Source organism: Schistocerca cancellata, chromosome 2, assembly GCF_023864275.1.
Source record: "Schistocerca cancellata isolate TAMUIC-IGC-003103 chromosome 2, iqSchCanc2.1, whole genome shotgun sequence".
NCBI classification, from domain to species: domain Eukaryota; kingdom Metazoa; phylum Arthropoda; class Insecta; order Orthoptera; family Acrididae; genus Schistocerca; species Schistocerca cancellata.
Window position 1 is genome coordinate 295,716,394 of NC_064627.1, and position 23,033 is coordinate 295,739,426.

At 38.7% G+C, this 23,033-nt stretch overlaps 1 protein-coding gene across 1 annotated transcript in view; it reads right to left on the reverse strand.

Annotated features, from left to right (window-relative positions):
* The window catches only part of LOC126161661 (uncharacterized), a 221,210-nt gene that overhangs the window by 15,198 nt on the left and 182,979 nt on the right, over window positions 1-23,033 (reverse strand). The window contains exon 10 of the mRNA XM_049917656.1: window positions 17,835-18,053. Coding sequence (XP_049773613.1) covers window positions 17,835-18,053 — 219 coding nt within the window. The remainder of the gene's footprint in view (window positions 1-17,834; window positions 18,054-23,033) is intronic.

The following is a 23,033-nucleotide window of genomic DNA, read 5'->3' on the forward strand; positions in this document are numbered from 1 at the left end:
AGACTGATTAATTGGAAGCATACCTCCAGCTCCCCTTGAACGAGGCCACTAGGTGCCTTCTCATCATCAATACACCTTTCAGCCTATACCAATTTCAATGCTTGCTTTCTGCCATCACTGGTGCAACTCCCACTGTACCTGACACCGCAGCCACTGCCGACAATGTCGCTGGGTCCTGTGCAACCTTTGGCACTAACTGCTAACCGTGACAAAGTTGTCACTATGCTGTCCCCAGTCCTGTCCTACAGCCTCTCATGGCATGGGGGAACGTGTGCCAAACCTCCCCCTCATCACTTCTTTTCCCTACTTGCCTGCACCTGCCCACCACATGCCTCAGCAGCTGTCACCATCAGGTGATGAAATGGACGTCAATGCCATCATTGGTGTTTTCCATGACTCTTAATCTCAGTGTCTTGTAAGATCAGTGCATCATTTTTCAGGGTACCAGTGCTTTTTTGGTACTAGAGCTTTTTTGGAACCAGTGCTTTTTTGGTTCCAGTGCTTTTTTAGTACCAGTGCTTTTTATCTGTACCATTGATTTTTTCTGTACTGTGTACTTTTCTATGCCTAGTGTTTTTATGTATGTGATTTTTCCATTCCAAGAAGGGAGGAGTGATGTACTTTCACTCATGACACCTGTAATTTCAGAAATAGTGTGTCCATACAGTTCACAGGCCCACTTATAGAGGCTACCTGGGTGAGCTCCGTGGCATGCTCTGGTGAGCCACCAAAGAAACAATATTATTTAAGTGATTACAAATGAGTGCTCAACCTATTCTGTAACTTGTCTTACTGTTTTCCAGTCAATGTGTTCAGTGCTCCACACAACCTGCACTTCATTGTATCTTACGCATTTCTCTATAAAGTACTACATCCCATAAATCATGTTTGCTCTTGCTATAGCAGATTGATAAATAGACATGTGTGTTATCAGATACTGTTAGCATAAGCAAATGTAACCATTAAAATCTTGCATAGTCATTATTTCTGCTTCTAGTATTAGCTTCATTAATTGAATTCTTTATGTCAAGTGTATGTGAAAGAAAGCAAGAGAGTTACAGATGTACTGGCCTTCCCACATGCGTATGTGAGAGAGACCAAGAGAGTTACAAATGTACTGGCCTTCCTGCATCATCAGTAAAACACAAACACAAACAACATTACATTTTATTATATTTTGTGCTCTCAATGTTTATGCAAAAATTTAACTTTATGTGTATAATAGAGAAGGTTTCAGCAGAATTTAAATTATTAAGAGTAAAGGTAACAATTTACTGCATAGAAGTCTCACTGACTCATTGACGGGCATAGAGAATAGAATGAAAACTTCACTCGCTTTTACACAAATGGCTCAAAGGGAGGCAGCAGGTGCACAAGATCGAAATAAGGGAGGAAAAGGGAGCAGGCGAACAGGATAGGAATGTGGAATGTGACATATGGGCAACAGAATCAGTGAATTCATGCAGCACATGATTATGATGAGCTGGCGCAGCAGACTTGGGGAGGGGGGAGGGTAGACAGAACTGAAGAAGAAGGGTAGACTGTTGGGAAGAGTGTTTGTGTGTGTGTGGGGGGGGGGGGGGGGGTTAGTATAGACTGAGGCCAGGAAGATCACAGGAATGAAGAATATGTTGCAAGGATAGCTCCCATTTACACAACTCAGAAAAGCTAGAGCTGATGCTGCGGAGGGGGGAGGGGGGAGGCAAATTAAAATCAAGCATTTTGTACTAAGCAGCCTGTTTGCCACTTGGTAGTAAACTCTGCTCTTCATCACAGTTTGGCAGTGGCCATGTGGCCCTATCTTTTGATGGGATAGAATAATCCTCTGCTGGCACTGCAGCAGGATGCTGCAGTGAAATGGACAACTCTTTCATCTGGGTCCTCCACAGGGTGAAACATGGCAACCTGGGACTATTCCAATTGCTACTACTCTATTCCTGTCAAATAATTAAGTATGTTTCAACAGTGCAGTTTCAAGTATACCACATATGCTTGAAATTCATGAAAAGTTACCCATACAATATTTCTCATTAATTTATTATTCAGGGAGTAGTTTCCAATTCACTGATTACAATGGTATAGTTAGTTTTGCTGAGATCACTGTCCATAAAGAGCAGCAAATAATATAAATTATTACTACAGCTTGTAATGGCAGAAGTAAAATGAATATTACCAAACTATCAGTTTAATAAGTCATGTTTGTAAAGGAATTATTTACATAAGAAGGGACAAACTGGTAGAAGTTGACCTCAGGGAACAACAGTTTGGGTACCAAAGAATTGTTGTAACATGTGAGGCAATACTAAAATTACAATCTATCTTCAATGATCAATTAAGGAAAGGCAGACTTACATTTATAGCATTTGTAGTTTCTGAAAAAGATCTTGATATATTGACTGGAATACACTCTCTGAATTTTTGAAGGTAGCAGGGTTAAAGAAAAGGGAGCAAAAGATTATTTACAACTTGTACAAAAACAAGATGGCAGTTATAAGAGTCAAAGGGCATGAAAGGGAAGTAGTGCTTCAGGAGTGAGTAGGACATGGTTGTAGCAGATCACCAGTGTTATTCAATATGTACATTAATCAAGCTGTGAAGGAAAGCATGAAGAAATTTGGAAAGGAAATTAAAGTTCAGGAAGATGAAATAAATGCTCTGCAATTTGCTGATGACATTTAATATCTGTCAGAGACACCAACAGACTTGGAAGCTCAGCTGAATGGAATTGACAGTGACTTGAAATGAGGATATAAGATAAACATTAACAAAAGAAGAACAGCGGTAATGGGATGTAGTTGAACTAAATCTGGCAATGCTGAAGGAATTAAGTTAGAAAATGAGACACTAAAATTAGTAAATGAGAGTTTCTATATGGGCAGTAAATTAACCAATTGTGGCCAAAGTAGGGAGAGCATAAAATGTAGACTGGCAATGGGAAGAAAAGTGTTTTCAAAGAATAGAAATTTTCTAACACTGAATGTAAACTGAAGTGTTATAAAATCTTTTCTGAAGCTATTTGTTTGGAGTCTAGCCTTGTACAGAAGAGAAACATAGATGATAAGCAGTTCAAACAAAAAGAGAATAGATACTTTTGGAATATGTTACTACAGAAGAATGCTGAAGATTGGAAGGGTAGACCATGTAACTAATGAGGAGGTATCGAATAAAATTGGAGAGAAAAGAAATTTGTGGCATAACTTGACTAAATGGAGGGATTGGTTGGTAGGACTCATGATGAGACATGAGGGAATCATCAGTATGGTATCGAAGAGAAGTGTGAGAAGAAAACTTTCTGAGGGAGACAAAGAGACCTGAACAGTAAGCACATTCAAATGGACGTGGGTTGCAATAGTTATTCTGAGATGTAAAGGCTTACACAGGAGAGTAGTATGGAGATCTGTATCAAATAAGTCAGTGAATGAAGCCCAGAACAACATTAGTGGACTATTACAATTACTGTGTTGGGAGTGAATTCAATAGTCCGTAAAGTTATATTATTTACAAGTGAACCATGTAATTACAACATGAATGTATTGTGCAAATGAGCTACCACTGAGTGTTAATGTTGTTTATGATGTTGAAAAGTAAGCTCGCTTTACTTGATGAGTGTTTTGGATGAAAATTAGTGGGACAGTTTTCTTCCAAATTTACCAATGGAGTAATGCTTAAAGAATTTTCCATTAATAGAGACTGGACATCACTCACATGAAAACATCTAATATGAATAAATGGGAAATAATGCAAAACTTAACTCAATCATTTTGTGTTGTTCATTAAACTGCATAACTACCAACAAAAGTAAATCCAGATTGTGAAATTGGGGTTCTGCATGTGTCACCAAGGAATTTCAACCTACAACCACTTAAGTAAACATCACAAGGGATATGACCCATGTGGGAAGGGTTGAGAGTGGCATTAGGATGAACCTAGATCATGCTTAGCTGGTTGGGCAGAAGAAAAAACACTTTAGAAGGGGTGGGAATGATTGTGGTTAGAACGACCTTCATTTTCAGGTATGATGATGGACAATTGAAGCCCTAGCAATGGCCATGGTTCAGTTACTCCTGTCTAGAATAATGATATTGGGTGATATGTGGGATTGGGAGGTGATCTGTTGTAAATGGTTCTAGAAAGTGATGGATTAATTGTGTGTGAGAATTTAATGTGGGAAATCTGACTGTGGACTAGATGTGTGAGAAAATGCTTTAGTGAGACCTTTGGCATACTGGACACGGAAACTACCATCACTGTGGATGTGTGATACATGGGTGGCCTGACTATATGGAAATAATTTATTAATGTAGAAGGGATGGCAGATATCAAAAGACAGGTACTGTTGATGGTTAGAGAGCTTGATATAAACGGTTAACTGGATCCATCAGAGAGCTGAAGGTTAATAACCAGTTAGACGGCATGTTAGACTGAGAAGGACCATGTTATGTGAATGGGAAAGGATATGATTAGGCTGTAGAGAAATACGGATAGGATGTCTTGGCCCGAGTTCAGGTCATGAAGATACTGTGAATGAACCTAACCAGAAAAGGAGTCTTAAAGATGCTAGGAAAATTTCCTCAAGATGACCCATAATATATGGGCATAGCAGGGTGACTTGCAGTTACCAATGGCCATGCCACAGCTTTATTTATGAACAATCCCCCCAAAGGAGAAGTAGTTTCATCTGAGGCTGCCATTAGTTAGATGTATAAGGCATGAAATGGTGGGCTTTGAACTGAAATGACATTGAGAGAGGTAGTTGTGTGCTGGCATAAGGGGATGTTAGCATGTAGGATGATGGGATCAACAGTGATGACTAGGGACCTAGGTGTTAAAGGGGTGGGAATGGTGAACAGCTAGTGTAGGAAGTGATGTGTATCTTTAACATGAGAGGTTGCACTGCAAACAATTGATAAGAGGTTTCAGCATCTTCCAACCCACCTGCCCCCTCTTCACAGTCTTTGTGCGCTGCATGAATTCACTGTCTCCAGTTCCCAGATGTTGCATACCTATCCTGTGCACCAGTAGCTTCTCCCCACTGCATTCCTATCTTGTGCACTAGCAGCCTCCCACAATCTATCAGTCACCCTTTACAATACCTCCTTTTGCTCCTTGCCTCCCTTTATCTCCTTGGCTACTCCACCAGACAAAATCTTTCACTGCAATCAACCTGCTAAACTGGCATTAAGTATTCAGCCATTAAAATGTAGCTGTGTACAACAAAAGGAAATGTCTGAAAGCTAGAGAAGTTTCGTTCTTTTGTGTGTGCCCAGTAATAACCCAGTGTTGCTACTATTCTGTGAGTTGCTACATTTATTCCTGATTGTTGTTGTGGTCTTCAGTCCTGAGACTGGTTTGATGCAGCTCTCCATGCTCTTCTATCCTGTCAACCTTCTTCACCATCCAGTACCTACTGCAACCTACATCCTTCTGAACCTGCTTGGTGTATTCATCTCTTGGTCTCCCTCTACGATTTTTACCCTCCACGCTGCCCTCCAATGCTAAATTGGTGATCCCTTGATGCCTCAGAACATGTCCTACCAACCAATCCCTTCTTCTAGTCAAGTTGTGCCACAAACTTCTCTTCTCCCCAATTCTGTTCAATACCTCCTCATTAGTTATGTGGTCTACCCATCTAATCTTCAGCATTCTTCTGTAGCTCCACATTTCGAAAGCTTCTATTCTCTTCTTGTCCAAACTATTTATCGTCCATGTTTCACTTCCATACATGGCTACACTCCATACAAATACTTTCAGAAACGACTTCCTGACACTTAAATCCATACTCGATGTTAACAAATTTCTCTTCTTCAGAAACATTTTCCTTGCCATTGCCAGTCTGCATTTTATATCCTCTCTACTTCAACCACCATCAGTTATTTTACTCCCCAAATAGCAAAACTCCTTTACTACTTTAAGTGTCTCATTTCCTAATCTAATTCCCTCAGCATCACCTGACTTAATTCGACTACATTCCATTATCCTCATTTTGCTTTTGTTGATGTTCATCTTATATCCTCCTTTCAAGACACTGCTCTTCGAAGTCCTTTGCTGTCTCTGACAGAATTACAATGTGATCGGTGAACCTCAAAGTTTTTATTTCTTCTCCATGGATTTTAATACCTACTCCGAATTTTCCTTTTGTTTCCTTTGCTGCTTGCGAATATACAGATTGAATAACATTGGGGAGAGTTTACAACCCTGTCTCACTCCCTTCCCAACCACTGCTTCCCTTTCATGTCCCTCAACTCTTATAACTGCCATCTGGTTTCTGTGAAAATTGTAAATAGCCTTTCACTCCCTGTATTTTACCACTGCCACCTAATTATGCACTTTATAAAGGGGCTTTAGAGCCAAGATACTGTGTCCTTCTCATGTACAGTCATATAAAGAATTTTTCACTCAAAATAATTTAGAATAATGTTTAAGAATAAGAGATGACTCACCAAAAGGCAGAAGCATATTGTTGGTTGTCAATAGATAAACAAACAAAAGGTACAGAGATTTGCTTTGCTATGTCTCCCTACATTGTGCTCATTTGACTGACAGTTCTTTCCTAGCCCATGATAAGTGTACTGGGGTGAGGTGGGGTGCAGGGTGGGATGGAGTAAGGGATGGAGAGTGGCAGGTGGCAGGGAGGGGGTCGGGGGGTGTCTATCAGCATGTGTGAGAATGGGAAGCTGTCCATGGACTAGCTAGTGATGTAGGTAGAGGGGGCAGTTGGCAGACAGTTGTACAGTGTACACATACACACACACACACACACACACACACACACACACTCTCTCTCTCTCTCTCTCTCTCTCTCTCTCTCTCTCTCTCTCTCTCTCTCTCTATTGGTTGGAGGTGGGGGGTCACCAAGTTATTTAGGCCAGGGAAGTTCCAGGAGCAAATGATGTGCTGTAAGGATAGCTTCCATCTGTACAGCTCAGAAAAGCAGGTGTTGGTGAATAGGATCCAGATGGCAAGGGTTGTGAAGAGCCACGGGCGTTGAAACCTCGCATGTTACCTCGCATGTTGTGCTCTACTGCATGTTGTGCCACTGTGTGGTCCACCTTGTTTTTGGCAACAATTTGGCAAAGGCCATTCATTCTGGCTGACAGCTGGTTGATTGTAATACCAATGTAAAACACTCTGCAGTGGTTGCAGTAGAGGTGGTGTATAACATGGCTGCATTCACAGGTGACCCGGCCTCTGATGGGTAAGACAAGCCTGTGACAGGGACTGGATTAGAAGGTGCTGGGTTATTGGTTAGGGCAGGTCTTGTATCGGGGTCTTTCACAAATGTATGATCTCTGTGGCAAGGGACTGGGTGTGGCAGTGGCATAGGCCTACTAAGGAGACTGCCTACATTACACTTGTCCATCCTCTTTCGGAATACTGCTGCTTGGTGTGGGATCCTTACCAGATAGGACTGACAGAGCATATCGAAAAAGTTCAAAGAAAGGCAGCACGTTTTGTATCATCGTGATATGGGAAAGAGTGTCACAGAAATGATACAGGATTTGGGCTGGACATAATTAAAAACAAATTGTTTTTTGTTGCAACAGAATCTTCTTATGAAATTCCAATCACCAACTTTCTCCTCCGAATGCAAAAATATTTTGTTGACATTGACCTACATAGGGAGGAATGATCACCAAGATAAAATAAGGGAAATCAGAGCTCGTACGGAAAGATATAGGTGTTCATTCTTTCTGCGCACTATACGAGATTGAAATAATAGAGAATTGTGAAGGTGGTTAGATGAATCCTCTGCCAGGCACTTAAATGTGATTTGCAGAGTATCCATATAGATGTAGATGTAGATGTAGATGTAGGAATGGACTAGGAACTTGTTGAGTTGGATGGGTGACAGAACACCACTTTGGGAGGGGATGGAAGTATCTTGGGTAGGATGTCCCTCATTTCAGGCCACGATGATATATAATCAAAGCCCTGGCAAAGGATGTAGTTTAGTCACTCCAGTCCCTGGTGGTAATGAGTGACAAGGGGGGTGCTTCTCTGTGGTTGGTTCCTGGGATGAATGTGAGGATCAGGTGTATGTGTGGATATGGCAGGGGAGATCTGTTTGTATAGTTGGTCTGGGAGGTATACCCTGTCTGCAAAGGTCTTTGTGGGGCCTTCAGCATACTGGATGTGGGAGTTCTCTTCACTACAGATGTGTCTGCCATGGGTGGGCAGGCTGTATGGGAGGGATTTTTTGGTATAGAAGAGGTGGCAGCTGTCAAATTGGAGGTACTGTTGATGATTGGTGGATATGATGTGGACTGAGGTGTTGATGGAGCCATCAGTGAGGAGAAGATCAACATCTAGGAAGGTGGCACGATGGCTGGAGAAGGACCAGATGAAGTGAATGGGAGAGAAGGTGTTGAGATTGTGGAGTAATGAGGTTAAGTTGTCCTGTACAGGAGTTTGAGTTTTGGGAAGTTGGGAATGTTTCTGTAGGTGGTCCATGAAGGGGTTGGCGTAGGAGGGTGTCATGTGGGTACGCATGGCTGTGCCATGCATTTGTTTGTATACCTCCCTTTCAAAGGTAAAGTAGTTATGGGTTAGGATGTAGATGGTTATGTGTATGAGGAGTGAACTGCTGGTTTTGGGATCTGCAGGGCTTTGGGAAAGGTAGTGTTCATTCATGGCAAGGCCATGGACGTGATGGATGCTGGTGTATAAGAATGTTGCATCTACAGTGACGAGTAGGGACCAGGGAGGTAAGGGTGTGAGGATGGTGGAGAGCTGGTGCAGGAAGTGGTTGGTATCTTTAATGTGGCAGATTAGGTTTTGCACAATTGGTTGAGATGTTGGTCAACAAGGGCCAAGATTCTTTTGGTGAGGGCACTATAACCAGTCACAATGGGGTCTCGCAATTGTTAGGTTTGTGGATTTTGGGGAGCACGTAGAACATGGGTGTGCGGACTGTTGTTGGGGTGAGCAGGGAGATGAATTCAGCAGAGAGGGTCTGGGAAGGGCCTAAGGATTCAGCAGGGATTGGATGTTGTGTTGGACTTCTGGAATGGTATCATTTTGGCTACGATTATCTATCATCATCCCTGAAATGAGGGACATCCTACCTAAGATACTTCCATCCTCTCCCAAAGTGGCGTTCCGTCATGCAACCTCCACAATATCCTAGTCCATCCCTATGCCACTCCCACCCCCAATCCCCTGCCCCAGGGATCATACCCTTGTGGAAGACCCGGACGCAAGACCTGCCCTATCCACCCAACCAGCACCTCCTGCTCCAACTCCGTCACAGGCTTATCCTACCCCATCAGAGGCCAGGCCAACTGTGAAAGCAGCCTTGTTGTATACCAGCACAGCATTTTACATTGGTGTGACAAGCAACCATTGTCAACCAGTATGAATGGCCACTGACAAACTGTTGGCAAAAACAAGGTGGACAGTCCAGTAGCACAAAAAATGGTTCAAATGGCTCTGTGCACTATGGGACTTAACATCTGAGGTCATCAGTCCCCTAGAACTTAGAACTACTTAAACCTAACTAACCTAAGGACATCACACACATCCATGCCCGAGGCAGGATTCGAACCTGCGACCGTAGCAATCGCGCGGTTCCGGACTGAGCGCCTAGAACCGCTAGACCACCGCGGCCGGCTTCCAGTAGCACAACACACAGCAGAGCACAAAATGCGAGATTTCAATGGTTGTTTCACAACCCATGCATCTGGATCTTCCCCACCACCACCCTCTTTCGTGAGCTGTGCAGATGGGAGCTATCCTGACAGCACATCCTTCACCCCCATAACTTCCTTGGTGTAAAGCTAACTCGCTGTCCCACCCCCTCCCTCCACACACACACACACACACACACACACACACACACACACACACACACACACACACTCTCTCTCTCTCTCTCTGTGCTGCATCTCACGCCCTAGTCTCCAAAATCATGTGCTCAGCCATCTGCCACCTGCCACCTCTACCTGCATCCCTAACTAGCCCACAGGTGGCTCCCCACTCTCCCATGAGTGGCTAGGAGCTTGCCCCCAACCCTATCACTGCCTCCTGCCTCTCTCCATCACTCACCCCAACCCAGTCCGCACCCCAGTTGTGAAGACATCACTAGTTGTGACCTATATAAAAGGTATTTTTCCGTTTTATTTTATTTTATTTTATTTTTTTTTTTTACATGAATTTCTGGTGAAACAGCATAGTGTTTATTTTGTTCTGTAATGTAATGAGTAGCTGTTATTTGAAAATAGTGATATGTAAATGATATTATTTCCCTTTTGGACATTAGTAGTTAGGTTTTTTTGTCTATTGAATATTGTAATGGAACACCCTCCTCCTTTTTTTTTTTTATAGAAATAACCGATACTGTGTATACTGTCAATTCTAGCATAGGTGAACATTCTCAGCTGGTTAACTGAATGAACTTCGTTTGATTTTGTATATGATATATTATATTTCAGATAAATATGAAAAAGGAAATTACTTTGTTAGTACTCTGTATGTACAGTTAAAATTACTCTTCTTTGAGAAATTTTTGAAATTACAAAATAACGGGAATACTTAAAATTCCTATTATCCTATTGCTCAATCCGACAAAAATTATAAAATTTATTTCTGGACTGGACAATGATATACACTCCTGGAAATGGAAAAAAGAACACATTGACACCGGAATGACCAGCAACAAACTGTCCATTCCATGAATGGACACAGGCAGACAGTGTTTGCTGGTAATGAGGATCACCCTGTGGCTAAACATGCCTTGGTGCACGGCCAGCACATCTTGGCACAGTCTTACACCGTCCGGGTTATCTGGATACTTCCCACTAACACCAACCTGTCAGAACTCCGGAGATGGGAACTTGCCCTTCAGCATATCCTCTCTTCTCGCTATCCGCCAGGCCTCAATCTCCGCTAATTTCTAATTTCAATTTGCTTCCGCTCATACCTCACCTGTCTTTCAACATCATCTTTGCCTCTGTACTTCCGCCTCGACTGACATCTCTACCCAAACTCTTTGCCTTTACAAATGTCTGCTTGTGTCTGTGTATATGCGGATGGATATGCGTGTGTTATTGCGAGTGTATACCTGTCCTTTTTTCCCCCTAAGGTAAGTCTTTCCACTCCCGGGATTGGAATGACTCCTTACCCTCTCCCTTAAAACCCACATCCTTTCATCTTTCCCTCTCCTTCCCTCTTTCCTGACGAAGCAACCGTTTGTTGCGAAAGCTTGAATTTTGTGTGTATGTTTGTGTTTGTTTGTGTGTCTATTGACCTGCCAGCGCTTTTGTTTGGTAAGTCTCATCGTCTTTCTTTTTAGATATATTTTTTCCACGTGGAATGTTTCCCTCTATTATAGACAAAATAAACAGATATTCATGGCAACAAGCAAATCTTCATCAGTTATTCAGTTATCAAGAACCCAAAAATTACAGCTTCAAAAGTGTATCCTAGATGCAAGACTTGAAGCCAACAACAACAAGAGGAGAAAATGAAGATAAGTAAAAAGTTTTCCTTTTGTATACCTTACACCTCTTGAAGTTTTTGAAAATAGTGAAGAGCCTAAGGCAATTCTAATAGTGATGTATGGGAGGGTAAGATTACAAGAGTGGGCATCAGCCATGATCTGTTGACTGATAACAAAGTTTTGTCTGTTGCCAAAGAAGAAAGGACAATTATTTGTGTATTTTTAAATAAAAATGTTATTGAACTTCAATCACTCGACAAAAAAAGGGCCCAAGAGCTGCTTAACAAAGTCGTATCAACAATGATGAGATAATATCAATAACAACGATGATGGACCAGATGAATTGGGAGAGGACTTTACAAATACGATGAAGGACATCAGAATAGATAAGTACAAACTATCTGTGAATTTTAAGTGAAAGTGTAGAAAGCAAAGAAACAGTGAAAACTGATATTAAGCAATTGATTTTGGCAAAATTGAGTGCAGTTAATGATCAGTTAATAGAAATAAAAACACATAACAGTAACAAATTCAGTGCAATCAATAATAATAATAATAATAATAATAATAATAATAATTTTATTGTCATTCAGCTGATTACAGCAATAGACAAAGTCAAGAGCATATATTTCTACATAAACTACTATATCAATGTAAATTGGTTTACATAAAATAGGTAAACGTTAGAATGCAGTATTTTCATCTTCAAAGAATTCATCAATGGTGTAAAATGGATTGTTCACTAGTAGCTTGTATAATTTAGCTTTAAAGATATTTACAGGCAGTTCTTTAAAGTCAGCACTTAGTCTATTAAACATCCTTAGTCCAAGAACTAGGTAAGAGTTATGCAATTTTGATAATCTATGATATGGTACGTCTACAGATGTTCTGTTTCTAGTATTATGGCTATGAATATCACTTCTCAACACAAAATTAGACACATTGTTTCTAATGTACATTAAAACATGATCAGTTGACAGCAATATGAACTGAAAACAATGATAAAATGGACAGGGTACAATGCCAAGTAGACCAACTTAGTACTCTGGTTTTGTTGCTAAAAATGGGTTGTCAGATGGACTGAAAAATGTGAATCAAAAAGTCAATATCTTGACAAATAAATTTATTGTTTTGAAAAATGAGTAAGTTGCACAATATTCACAACAGGAGAAGACTGTTAACAACTCATATTTCAACAGAAGGCTGCAGAGGAAATACGGAACACAACTTTAGTAGTTTAGATAAAAAAATGTTTAATGTTGAAAACAGCATGTTAACTAATGAAAATGTTTTAGATCCAAAAGTTTCAACAGCTCAGGAAACTGTATTCACAAAAATCTGTCTTCAAACAATGCTATTGCATGGTCCTACACTCCATTCAAAAGTTTTCCATCAGACAATTTACATCCAGTGGATTTTGTGCACCACTGCAGAGATAGTTTGGTGTCAGGCATGAGTGATAATAAAAAAATTAAATTTGTTAAAAGATGTATTGAAGATGAAGCTCTGTCTTGGGTAAATTTAAATTTAAGTCAGTGGGAAATATACAGTATCAAAGTTTCAAGAAAAATTTTTAAAATAAATTTTGGATGGAAGCTGAACAGGGGAGAATTAAAACTGAATTTTTGAATGGTCCTTATTATAGGAATAGGGATGAAACTCTGAAAGAATTTTGTAAGAACCAACTTAAGAAATTAACACACTTTAACAAACCATTTGACAAAATGATGTTGATTGATGCACTTAAGAGGAGATTACCAGATAGGTTGCAGTGGGGTTTAGTACACGGAACTGATGATTGTCTTGAGCAGCTTTTACGATATCTTGACAGGCTCGATAGGGCCGTAGAGAGAAGTATGTTCCTTAATAGTTGAAACAATAGAAATCACAATGAGAATAACTGCAGAAACAGAGATAATGGTAAATTCTATCAGGATCCAAATTTTAATAGAGACAGAAATTTTCAACATCAGCAGGATAGGAATAATGGAGATAACAATGGGCAATTTAATAGGAGAAACAGTCATAGAAGTAATTACTCAGGAAACAAAAGTCTGCCTCAATGAAGGTCAACAGTTTTGGGGTGAGGAAACACAACAAACACAGGACCCCCAGTTCACACTTCCAGACTATAATAAGTGTTAATAATATGGCACATTTATGCTTTGATCAAAAGTTTTGGGATACTATGCTTCATTATGGTGATGCAGGTACTAATCACAAACCAGAATGTGAGAGTAGTAAGAATTTTGATGTAGTAGGTACTAATGATTTCTTGTCTTGGTCAGAAAACAGTGTTCTTGATGTATGTAAATCAGGTGGTGACTGTATTGGATCTGAACTAGGTGATATTTTTTATGTAGATGTGAATGAGAGCTGTGAAATAACTGAGGTTGGTAAGTCTGAGACTGGTAGCTTATTGCAAATGGATGTAGGTGAGATAAGTGACTTTAATGGAGATGATACTTGTGTTATTAATGGTGTTGTTGATGAAGTAATTTTGGAAGATTATGATGATGATAATGATGATGATGATGAGTATCAGATATTTGTGGAGTTTAAGAATAATGAATGTTCAGAGTTATTTGTGAAGGATGTTGACAATACAGGTTAGGTAAGTGATGTATGTGATATTATAAGTGAGTGTCATGGAATACCAGTCCAGTCAAAGCAGTTTTTCATTAATGTTAAGCAGGGTTATGATTCAAACAGTAAATTTGAGTTATCTGTGATGCAAGGGAATAAAGGTTAAAACGTTTTGAAGTTTGTTTGGGACCAGATTGATAATAACATAAATAAATGTGCATTCTGGAATAAGTTAGCCATGGTTAGTCAAAATTTGTATCCAAACTGGTGGAATGAAGTGAAAGATGACCTAAGCAGGAAGTGTAATTTTGACAGTAATGTATTTTGTGTTCCTTCTGTAACAAGTGATGTGATGCCATGGAATCCATTCATTGTGTTCAATCTTTACCTGACAACATGAGTAACCAAAGTAATTCTATGATACTAATAAAGTAAAGACAGTGTGGATGTAGCATTTGAGGAAATTGAAAGTGATCTTTTACATGAAGTGTCTAATAACAGAGATGATGATTCAGATTTGGAGTGTCCTTACATTAAGATTAAGATTGATCAATGGGAAGGGAACAGTTTGATTGATACAGATAGCCCAATTTGTGGTATATCTGAATAATTTAGAGACATGATTAAGTATAGTAAAAATTTTGTGGCCATGTCCATTGCCGGTGTAAAGATAAGAAGAGCTATTAGGAAGCAAACAAATTGGTAAGATGTCAAGTACTGTTAACTTCTGGTATAGAAGATATGATCTTTAAACATGGATGCATAATGATCCCTAGTCTAGAAGAAAATATACACTACGTTTGCAGATTCATAAGACTATATACCTGTGTTTTGTTTGTCATGGGTGTGGTATGTAAGATGGTGTGATTTCTAAAATTCTGTCTTAGCTATTGACTGAGTTTAAATCTATGATACATCATATAGTTATGTTTTGTAATAGATTTTTGCTTTAAAATTTGATACATATATGCCATGAGACTAAATGAATAGATCCTTTTACATTTTTGAGATGAGATAATGCCATTAAATATTGTAAAAATTAGGAATAGTATCTTAGTATATCTGTGTGTATCACCTTATAATTTCATTTTTTCACTGCATTTAGCTCTGTTTATTAAAGTTTCATATGTGAAAACTTTTTAGTCCTATCTGAAGCAAATCCTACATAAATTCTTCTGCAATATAAATAGGGAGAGGATATGCCGTGTGATGTGAGGAAGGTATTGAACAGCATATTTAGTAAAAACAAAAAAACAAAAAGTTTCAGGATTTGATGTGAATACTAGACAGGAAGTTGCCTATCCATTGGAACATCCGATCAGAACTCTAGGGAGGAAACTGAGAGATATGGGTAGATCTACTCCTCACACTGCTGTATGGCTGTACCCTGTTGGAACAGTCGACTTATGAGAGATTATAGGTGGTGAGTAATGTACCCAAGCATCTGTCAACTACATCAGTATTGTGACTGAGCTATGTAAATTGTTAGGAAAGACTGCTAAAGACAGTGTTATTCCACATAATTGTATGTTTTTTCAAGTATGGGGATTAACTTCCCAATACATTATGTAACTTGAAATCAGTATGTATTATACACATTTTTTTCTATTGCAAGTGAATCTTCAAGGTCTCTATGTACATAGGTTAGTTTGTATGAACAACTAGCAAATTGTGTGGAAGACACTTACTAGTACAGACAATACAACAAGATGTATACATGTCATGCTTTCATACACAGATTTTGGTCCTCAAGCTACTCAATTATGTCATCATTCAAAGCTATTTATGGCTCTGTTTACCTGTATTTATCCTGAGTACTGCAATATTGTATTTGACTGGAAATTGAATTGTGTGTGTGTGTGTGTGTGTGTGTGTGTGTACTCAAGGAGAGTGTGCAACTATTGATTGAGGCTAGATGCTTCTTATAAATACTCTTTACATATGATACATATGATTGAACATACTAATATGATTATGAACTTTATTCATTTTGTTGCTTCTAAACTTTTTGCTGGTTTTACCCAGTGTGATTTGGATTCATGGGTTAGTCCCTACATTGTAAGCTTAGGCCCTATTATTTTTTCATTATTTTGTGTTTTCATGAGTCAACATATCTTTAAATTCTCTGGTTTATGTGGCTGATTGATTTTGTGCTATAATCCAACACATGATTGAGTATACTCTTCTGGTATGTGCCTGTCATTGTGAGTTTTTCGAGTCGGCTCCCTCATCATGCCTTATGCTCTGAATTTTTGTCTCTTCTCTTTTGAAGATTTTGAAAGTGTGGTTTTATGGATGTAAACTTGCAATTTGTGATTCTAGTAATTTACATTATCTCTGTAATTTTTTCCATAGTTTAGTGTTGTAATGCTGTAGTTTTGACTATGTATTATTTGTCTTGTGACAGTATGTTGCACAGATCTGAAAATCTGAAAGGCATGTACTGATATGTACAGTATAAAAATTATGACTTGTAGTGTAGATATTTTTCTTATGTTTTCCATAATATATAATGTATCAGATACTTCTATACATCTGTGTTCTATTTTTTGGCAACATTTTATGTACTGTTTGGAAAATTTTAAAGGGGGGATATTGTAAAGTGATGCCCTCCTCTAGTATTACCTTTCCTCAACAGAAGTTGTCGATAGCAAAAATAATTACAACTTTTTAAGGCACTTTAATATTATCTCAACTGTTTTTCTAGCAGAATTGCATATGATTTTGTACACAATGTATTAATTTCAGGCTATAATCCATAAAAAGAAATTACTTTATTTCCATTGATACAATTGCTCTCTACTAGCTCTGAATGTACATTTAAAATTACTTTTCTTTATTTATTTATTTTTTTTATAGAAATAATTGAAATTACAACATATCTGGCACACTTAAAATTCTTATTATTAATTGCACAATCTGATGATATCTATTATGTTTACTTATGGATTCGTTTACAAAATTATGATATAAATTGGTGGAGATTCATTTGTCAAGAAAATCTGTAAACTCTGCTTAAACCTGATTGGTACAGTACACACAGATGCGAGTAACATAATAATAAGTGTCAGACTGAGCACTCTTTGTTCACTTAGAAGTAAATGTCATATTGTCACATCAATATAACCATATGTGAATGTAGTTGTATGGTACTTAGCTGTGTATGTAGAGATAAAAGTTAGACAAAACTGTCTAACTTTTGTTAGTAGAAATCAGAGAGTGTTTTTTTCCACACCACATCAGATTTGCAACAAGCAGGATTGACTCAGTGTTTTATGTTAGTCTGGCGAAAATTTAGTAGCAGGGCTGAGTCTCGATCACTATTGGCTTGATTCATAACTTAACTAGATGATATAGCAGGTTAGGCCTTAATTTTGTTAGCCATGTGTAGCTGGACCACTACACAGTATACTCATCATGGACCAGGAAAGAGCTGGCAGTCAAATGAGAGCACTGTAGGGAGACAGGCATGGGCATGGAGTGAGTGTGTGTGTTTTTGTGCAACAGCTTGAGAAAAGAATTTCATTCTGAAAGCTAACAAAGCAAATCTCTGTACCTTTTGTTTATGTATCTGTCAACAATGCAGTGCTTTTGCCTTTCAGTGTGTCATCTCTTTATTCCTAAATATATCATTATTCTCAACCAGAACTTTCTGTGGATTATTAGAATAATATTTACTAAGAACATTATCTGATACCCAAAAGAAAAGTAATGGACTTTACTGAATAATTTGACCTTTTTTTAAGTTATGTGTCGCAAGAGTTATAGAGTATAATATGCATGTTATTTGAGGGGAAAAAAGTTGTCTTACCAGGATTGTCTGCTTTGAATCTAATTACTGTATAACCTCTCATTGGAACAGATACAGTATCTTTAAGAGGTGCTCCTTCAAGAGTCTTATTTATTGCACCATTTTCATTCATTTCTTTTACCCGGACAAGAGACACAATTTCTTCTTCTTCTAGAAGTTCCATAGCAACCACATGGAAATGATAACCATGCATGTGGAAAGGATGGTCTTGATTGGTCCCTTTAAAAAGAGAAAAAGAAATTGTCATAATTCACACAATCCCAAAAAACATCTGCATGACAGCAAAAACAACTCTAATAATGAAATACCTAGCACATTAACTAATACAATAGATTTGATGTGGAATTCATCAGTTGAGCCCAAATGTAGAGCATGCTAAACATGAATAATGAAAACAACATTTTAAAGCAAGTGATGCTGCACAAAACATACCAAAATCATTGATTATGTCAGCATCTAGTTCATTATTGTACTTTAAAGAAAGACGCATGTGTGTTGAATCCATTCAAATTACTGAAGCAGTTTCTAAAATGTGTATGACTATTGGAAGTGATAGAAAGGTACCCATTACCAACCTAGATTGGTGTTGTCACAATTACCAACAGAATTAAAATGGGAATATTTCCATACAGTGATGTTTCCCAGTTCTAATATGAGATTCATTGCAAATCAGTTTCTTGGCTGAGTGCATTGCTTCTTCTTCTCCCTTAACTGCCAGTGTCTTTGTGAACAGTGAATTCAGAGATAAATAGCCACTTTAATGTGGAGTTCTGTATTCACTTGCTTGCTACTGCTTCTAATGAAAATGCATTTTAAAGACTTATTGGGGAGTGTGCTGGTTGCAGCTCCAAATGCATTTCTGTGAATTATTTGTATTATAAGGACTGCCTGCAAGATCTTACATGTCAATCTTATATCAGATAGGTTTGCAGCTGATGAATGGTACAAAATGTAACCCAGAGCCGCCTGAAGGCTTAGGCTTAGTTCCTCTGATGCTAAGTTGCATAGCAGAGAACAAGTTTCTTCAAGCAAACATGATCAGCTGCTAAGTCTTCAATTTTCTCCCACTTTATCTCCATGCACCAAAGATCCTCTGCAAAAGTTCATTTCCAAGTGTTACAAGGTCTTTCTCTGCTTCTATATCCCTACATTCATTCACAACAGTGCTGAATCAGGGATTCTTCCATCTTTCATGCACAGAATATGCTCTACAAACTTCAGTCTTTTTTTACAATGGTTCTGTGCAAAATGTATAGACCACTTTTTCTCTGCACTTCATCATTTGCAATATAACCGCAATAACTGATCTTCAAAATGTACCTAAGTATCATCAGTGAAAAACCATGAGCTCATATGCTGATTTTGCTGACATTTTCCAAGTCTCCTGCATGTACACTATTTGACCACAAATATTCATACACCTATTAGTGGACATTTATGTGGGATGTGTTGACCCCTCACCTTTATGACAGCTTGAACTATGCTGGGGACACTTTCAACAAGGTGTCTGAATCCCATAGAGGAATGGCAGCTCATCCTTCCTCAAAAACTACAACCAGAGAAGATAGTGACTTTGGACACTAGGGTCTGGAGTGAATTCAACATTCTAATTCATCCCAATAGTGTTCTATTGGGTTCAGGTCAAGTCTCTGGGTGGGCCAGTATTGTCAACAAATCGTTGCCTTATAGATGGCCTTTTGTGACAGCATTGTCAAATTGATATCATCATTGTCTCCATACTGTTCCTCTACCTTATGCGGTACACAATTCTGTAAAATATTTTCATACCCTTCTGCATTTAGCACTTTCTTATACGTAATAAGAAGACCTTACCCAACCCATGAAAAACTCCCTCATACCGTAATGCCACCTCGTCCGTACTGGCAATATACATGATGGCAGGTAATGTTTTACCGGCATTCACCAAACCCAAATCCTTCTGTCAGACTGCTGCAGGGCATAGCATGATACATCACTCAAAATGACGTATTTCCAGTCATCCACTGTCCAGTGGTGCCACTCTTTATACTACCTCAAGTGTTGCATAGCTCACTGAGTACAGAAATGTTTGGCTACAAGAAGTTGTTCAATCATTGTACCACATGTTACTCACATAACATTTAATGACTAGTTCCTGTATGAAGTCACTGAACTCTCCTGACAAATCCATTCTGCCGGTAGCACTCTGGAACTCACAAGTGATTCCTCCCACTGATTTCCACGATTCTTTACAGTCACCATCCACAATGCTCAACTGTCCCTGTCCATCAGAACAAGAGGTCTGTCTAGTCTTGTTTAGCTGTGGTTGCTCCTTCACATTTCCACTTCGCACCACATCACTAACAGCCAACTTGTGCAGCTTTTGGAGGATTGTACTTGACATGTTTGTTACTCATATAACATTCAATGACTAATCCATGTTTGAAGTCAATGACCTCTCCTGACCAAACCATTCTGCTGTTATTGCTTCTCACTGACAAGACAACACTCCTCTACTCCTTTTATGATGGCGGGTCTGTCCCTTGTGACACCTTGTGATCAATTCTGCATTACATAGAAATGTCTGGATACTTTTGATCAAATAGTGTATAGAGCTATTGATGAGATGATAGAAGAGTATATCTAAAGCTATGTGGACATACTTAAAGAGTAATTGCCATATGGATCACATTCATTGGAAGACTGCAGAAGCTTGCTCATTTCTGTGCCTGGTGTCCACATTTACATCCCCATTATTACAGATAAGGCTGCTGAGATAAGGAAATTGGTGAACATCTTGTAGTACCTTCTGTTGTACTATAATTTGAATATATTGTGTTAAGCCAAGACTGGCCATTCCATCTGACTTAGTAGTCATTAGTTGTAAATATTGTGGTGTTTCTTCCAGAAGAATAATGTCATCAGCAAAGTCCAGATCTGTAAGCCTAGACAGCTCATTCCATTCCAATATGTACCCAAGTTTGAGTTGTCCATAGTTATCTCCATTATGAACTCTAAATTTAATATGAAAAGTAATGGCGACAAACTGCATCCTTGTCAGAATGCTAATGAAAGGGATGTTCCCACCTTATGTTCTTATACAGCAAATTGAATCAAGATACAGGTTTCTGAGGAACTCACTTAGATGGCCAGAAATTCCACACAGGCTTACAGTATTCCACAAAGCCTCTTGATATTCCCTGTCAAAAGCTTTTTCTACTTTCTACCAAACCAGAACATGCGATGTACACGAAAGTTGAAGTACTTGATACACACAAATACTTGGAGTACCCAATACAATCAGACAGTCAGATTACCCAATATACAAAAATACTTCAGAAGTGATACAAATTTTGGCTTTCTTTGGTACGATGTAATACATGATAGAATTATTTCACTTAGGTGCAAATATAACAAAATGTCCAATAAGAAAATATTTAAAAATGCAAAATTGCATTAATTTCTAGAGAAAGTTTTGAAATGAATCAGATCTGTTACTATTTTTGTTTGCATAAAAATTAGAGTCTAATTTTAAGAACTTTTGAAATGTAAATGTCATAAATTTTTACTGATCTGTAAATTTTATTTTTAATTGTAAATGATCAATATGTGATTGTAGCACCTTTGAGTTGTAGTAATACATGAGCATCACTGGACACTTTGTACCTTAGTTAGTTTTTGGTGTGAGATAATGTTGGTCAATAGTCTGGACTCTGTTCTGTTCTGTTCTGTTACTTTACTTATCAATTACGATTGGGAATAAGCATGTGTGGAACAGCTGTGATTTTTAATCTAAATATTAGTATTCAGCACAGAAAATAAACCTATTTATCATATTGCAGCCAACTGCAATGGGTTACGACCAGAAAAGTTAAATGCATCTTAACAGACTACGCAGCTATTATCTCACTGATATATAAACACTAAAGCTCCCCCCTTTTATGCTCCAGATATTTACAATACTGGAAGATTGCAGAACAAACCAACTCCTTGCTCAAATGAGGTTTTTGACCTCATTTTTACAAAGCAATGAACTTTAGTAGCAGCAAAGTTGGGAAGCAGTAGAAGTGGACAATTGGATTCTATTCATTTTTCTATCATGTTAAAAACAAGAAAAATGGCCCTACATTCTAGTCCTAATGTGTCACTTGTGGCCACCTGACCACTATGTCATCCTCTGTCAATCATGTCACTGAATGTGGTATGCAGGCTTTCCAGACCTTCAAGCCACTCATTCAGAGCCAGATTGTTCCCAGTTGGCCTCACAAGGCTGAATGGACTTTGGTTCATTCCTCCCATTAAGCAAAAATCCCTCATGGTATCAGGGATCGAACCCACGTGCTCAGAATAACAGTCAGGCAGGCTGAACACTGCTCTATGGAGGCGGATGCTACCATGTTTGGCAGGGCAAATATTTATTCAGTACAGGATCTCCTGTTCTGAAGCTACCCTGTTCTTCTCATAGTCAACAGTCTACTGCTTCCGGTGTCATTTCTAGAAAGATGAGGCAAAAGACTTCTCCTGGCACTGGGAGAAGCAAGATATCTCTCCAGTTTTACCATGCAATTAGTTATCCTTACTTTCATAGTTTAGCTATGATGCTATATCTCCAATTGTCTAGAAAGCGGACACAAAGGAATTACAGACATTCACTGCAAGTGAGCATTCACTGAAAACAATGAGGAAAGTTGAAAATTTGACTATCTTCACATGCCTCCCGTCAGACCCAAATTCACAGCCTACTCACACACTACTGATGTAGTGCCCCTTGCCCATTATCCTCATTTCTCATGGATTCATAGCATTTTGCCAATGCCCATAAGAGTTTGTGCCTGGCATGCATCTGAACTGAAGAGATCATTGACCATCTTGCTTTAATTTGCTTACTAGACAGTTTGTCTAACCACTACGCCTTCCGGACACAGTATTTATTGCTTCGAACCTGGGTCTCCTGCTTACAAGACAGGTACTCTCACCACTATGCCATCCAAACACAGTGGTCATTGCAACTGCATGGAATACCCTAGCATGCCTTTCATCATACTGCTTCTGTGATGTCACCTGTTTTTGTCATTAGCTCTTGCAATTTTGTCACATTTTTTTGCGGGCATTAAGTGGGTTGAGCTGGTTTAAGGTTTCTTTGAAGTACACAGTATATCAGGTGGCATGCTCATCTTTTTTATGAACAGAAGTTTGTCATTTTCATCCTATATGGGGTCA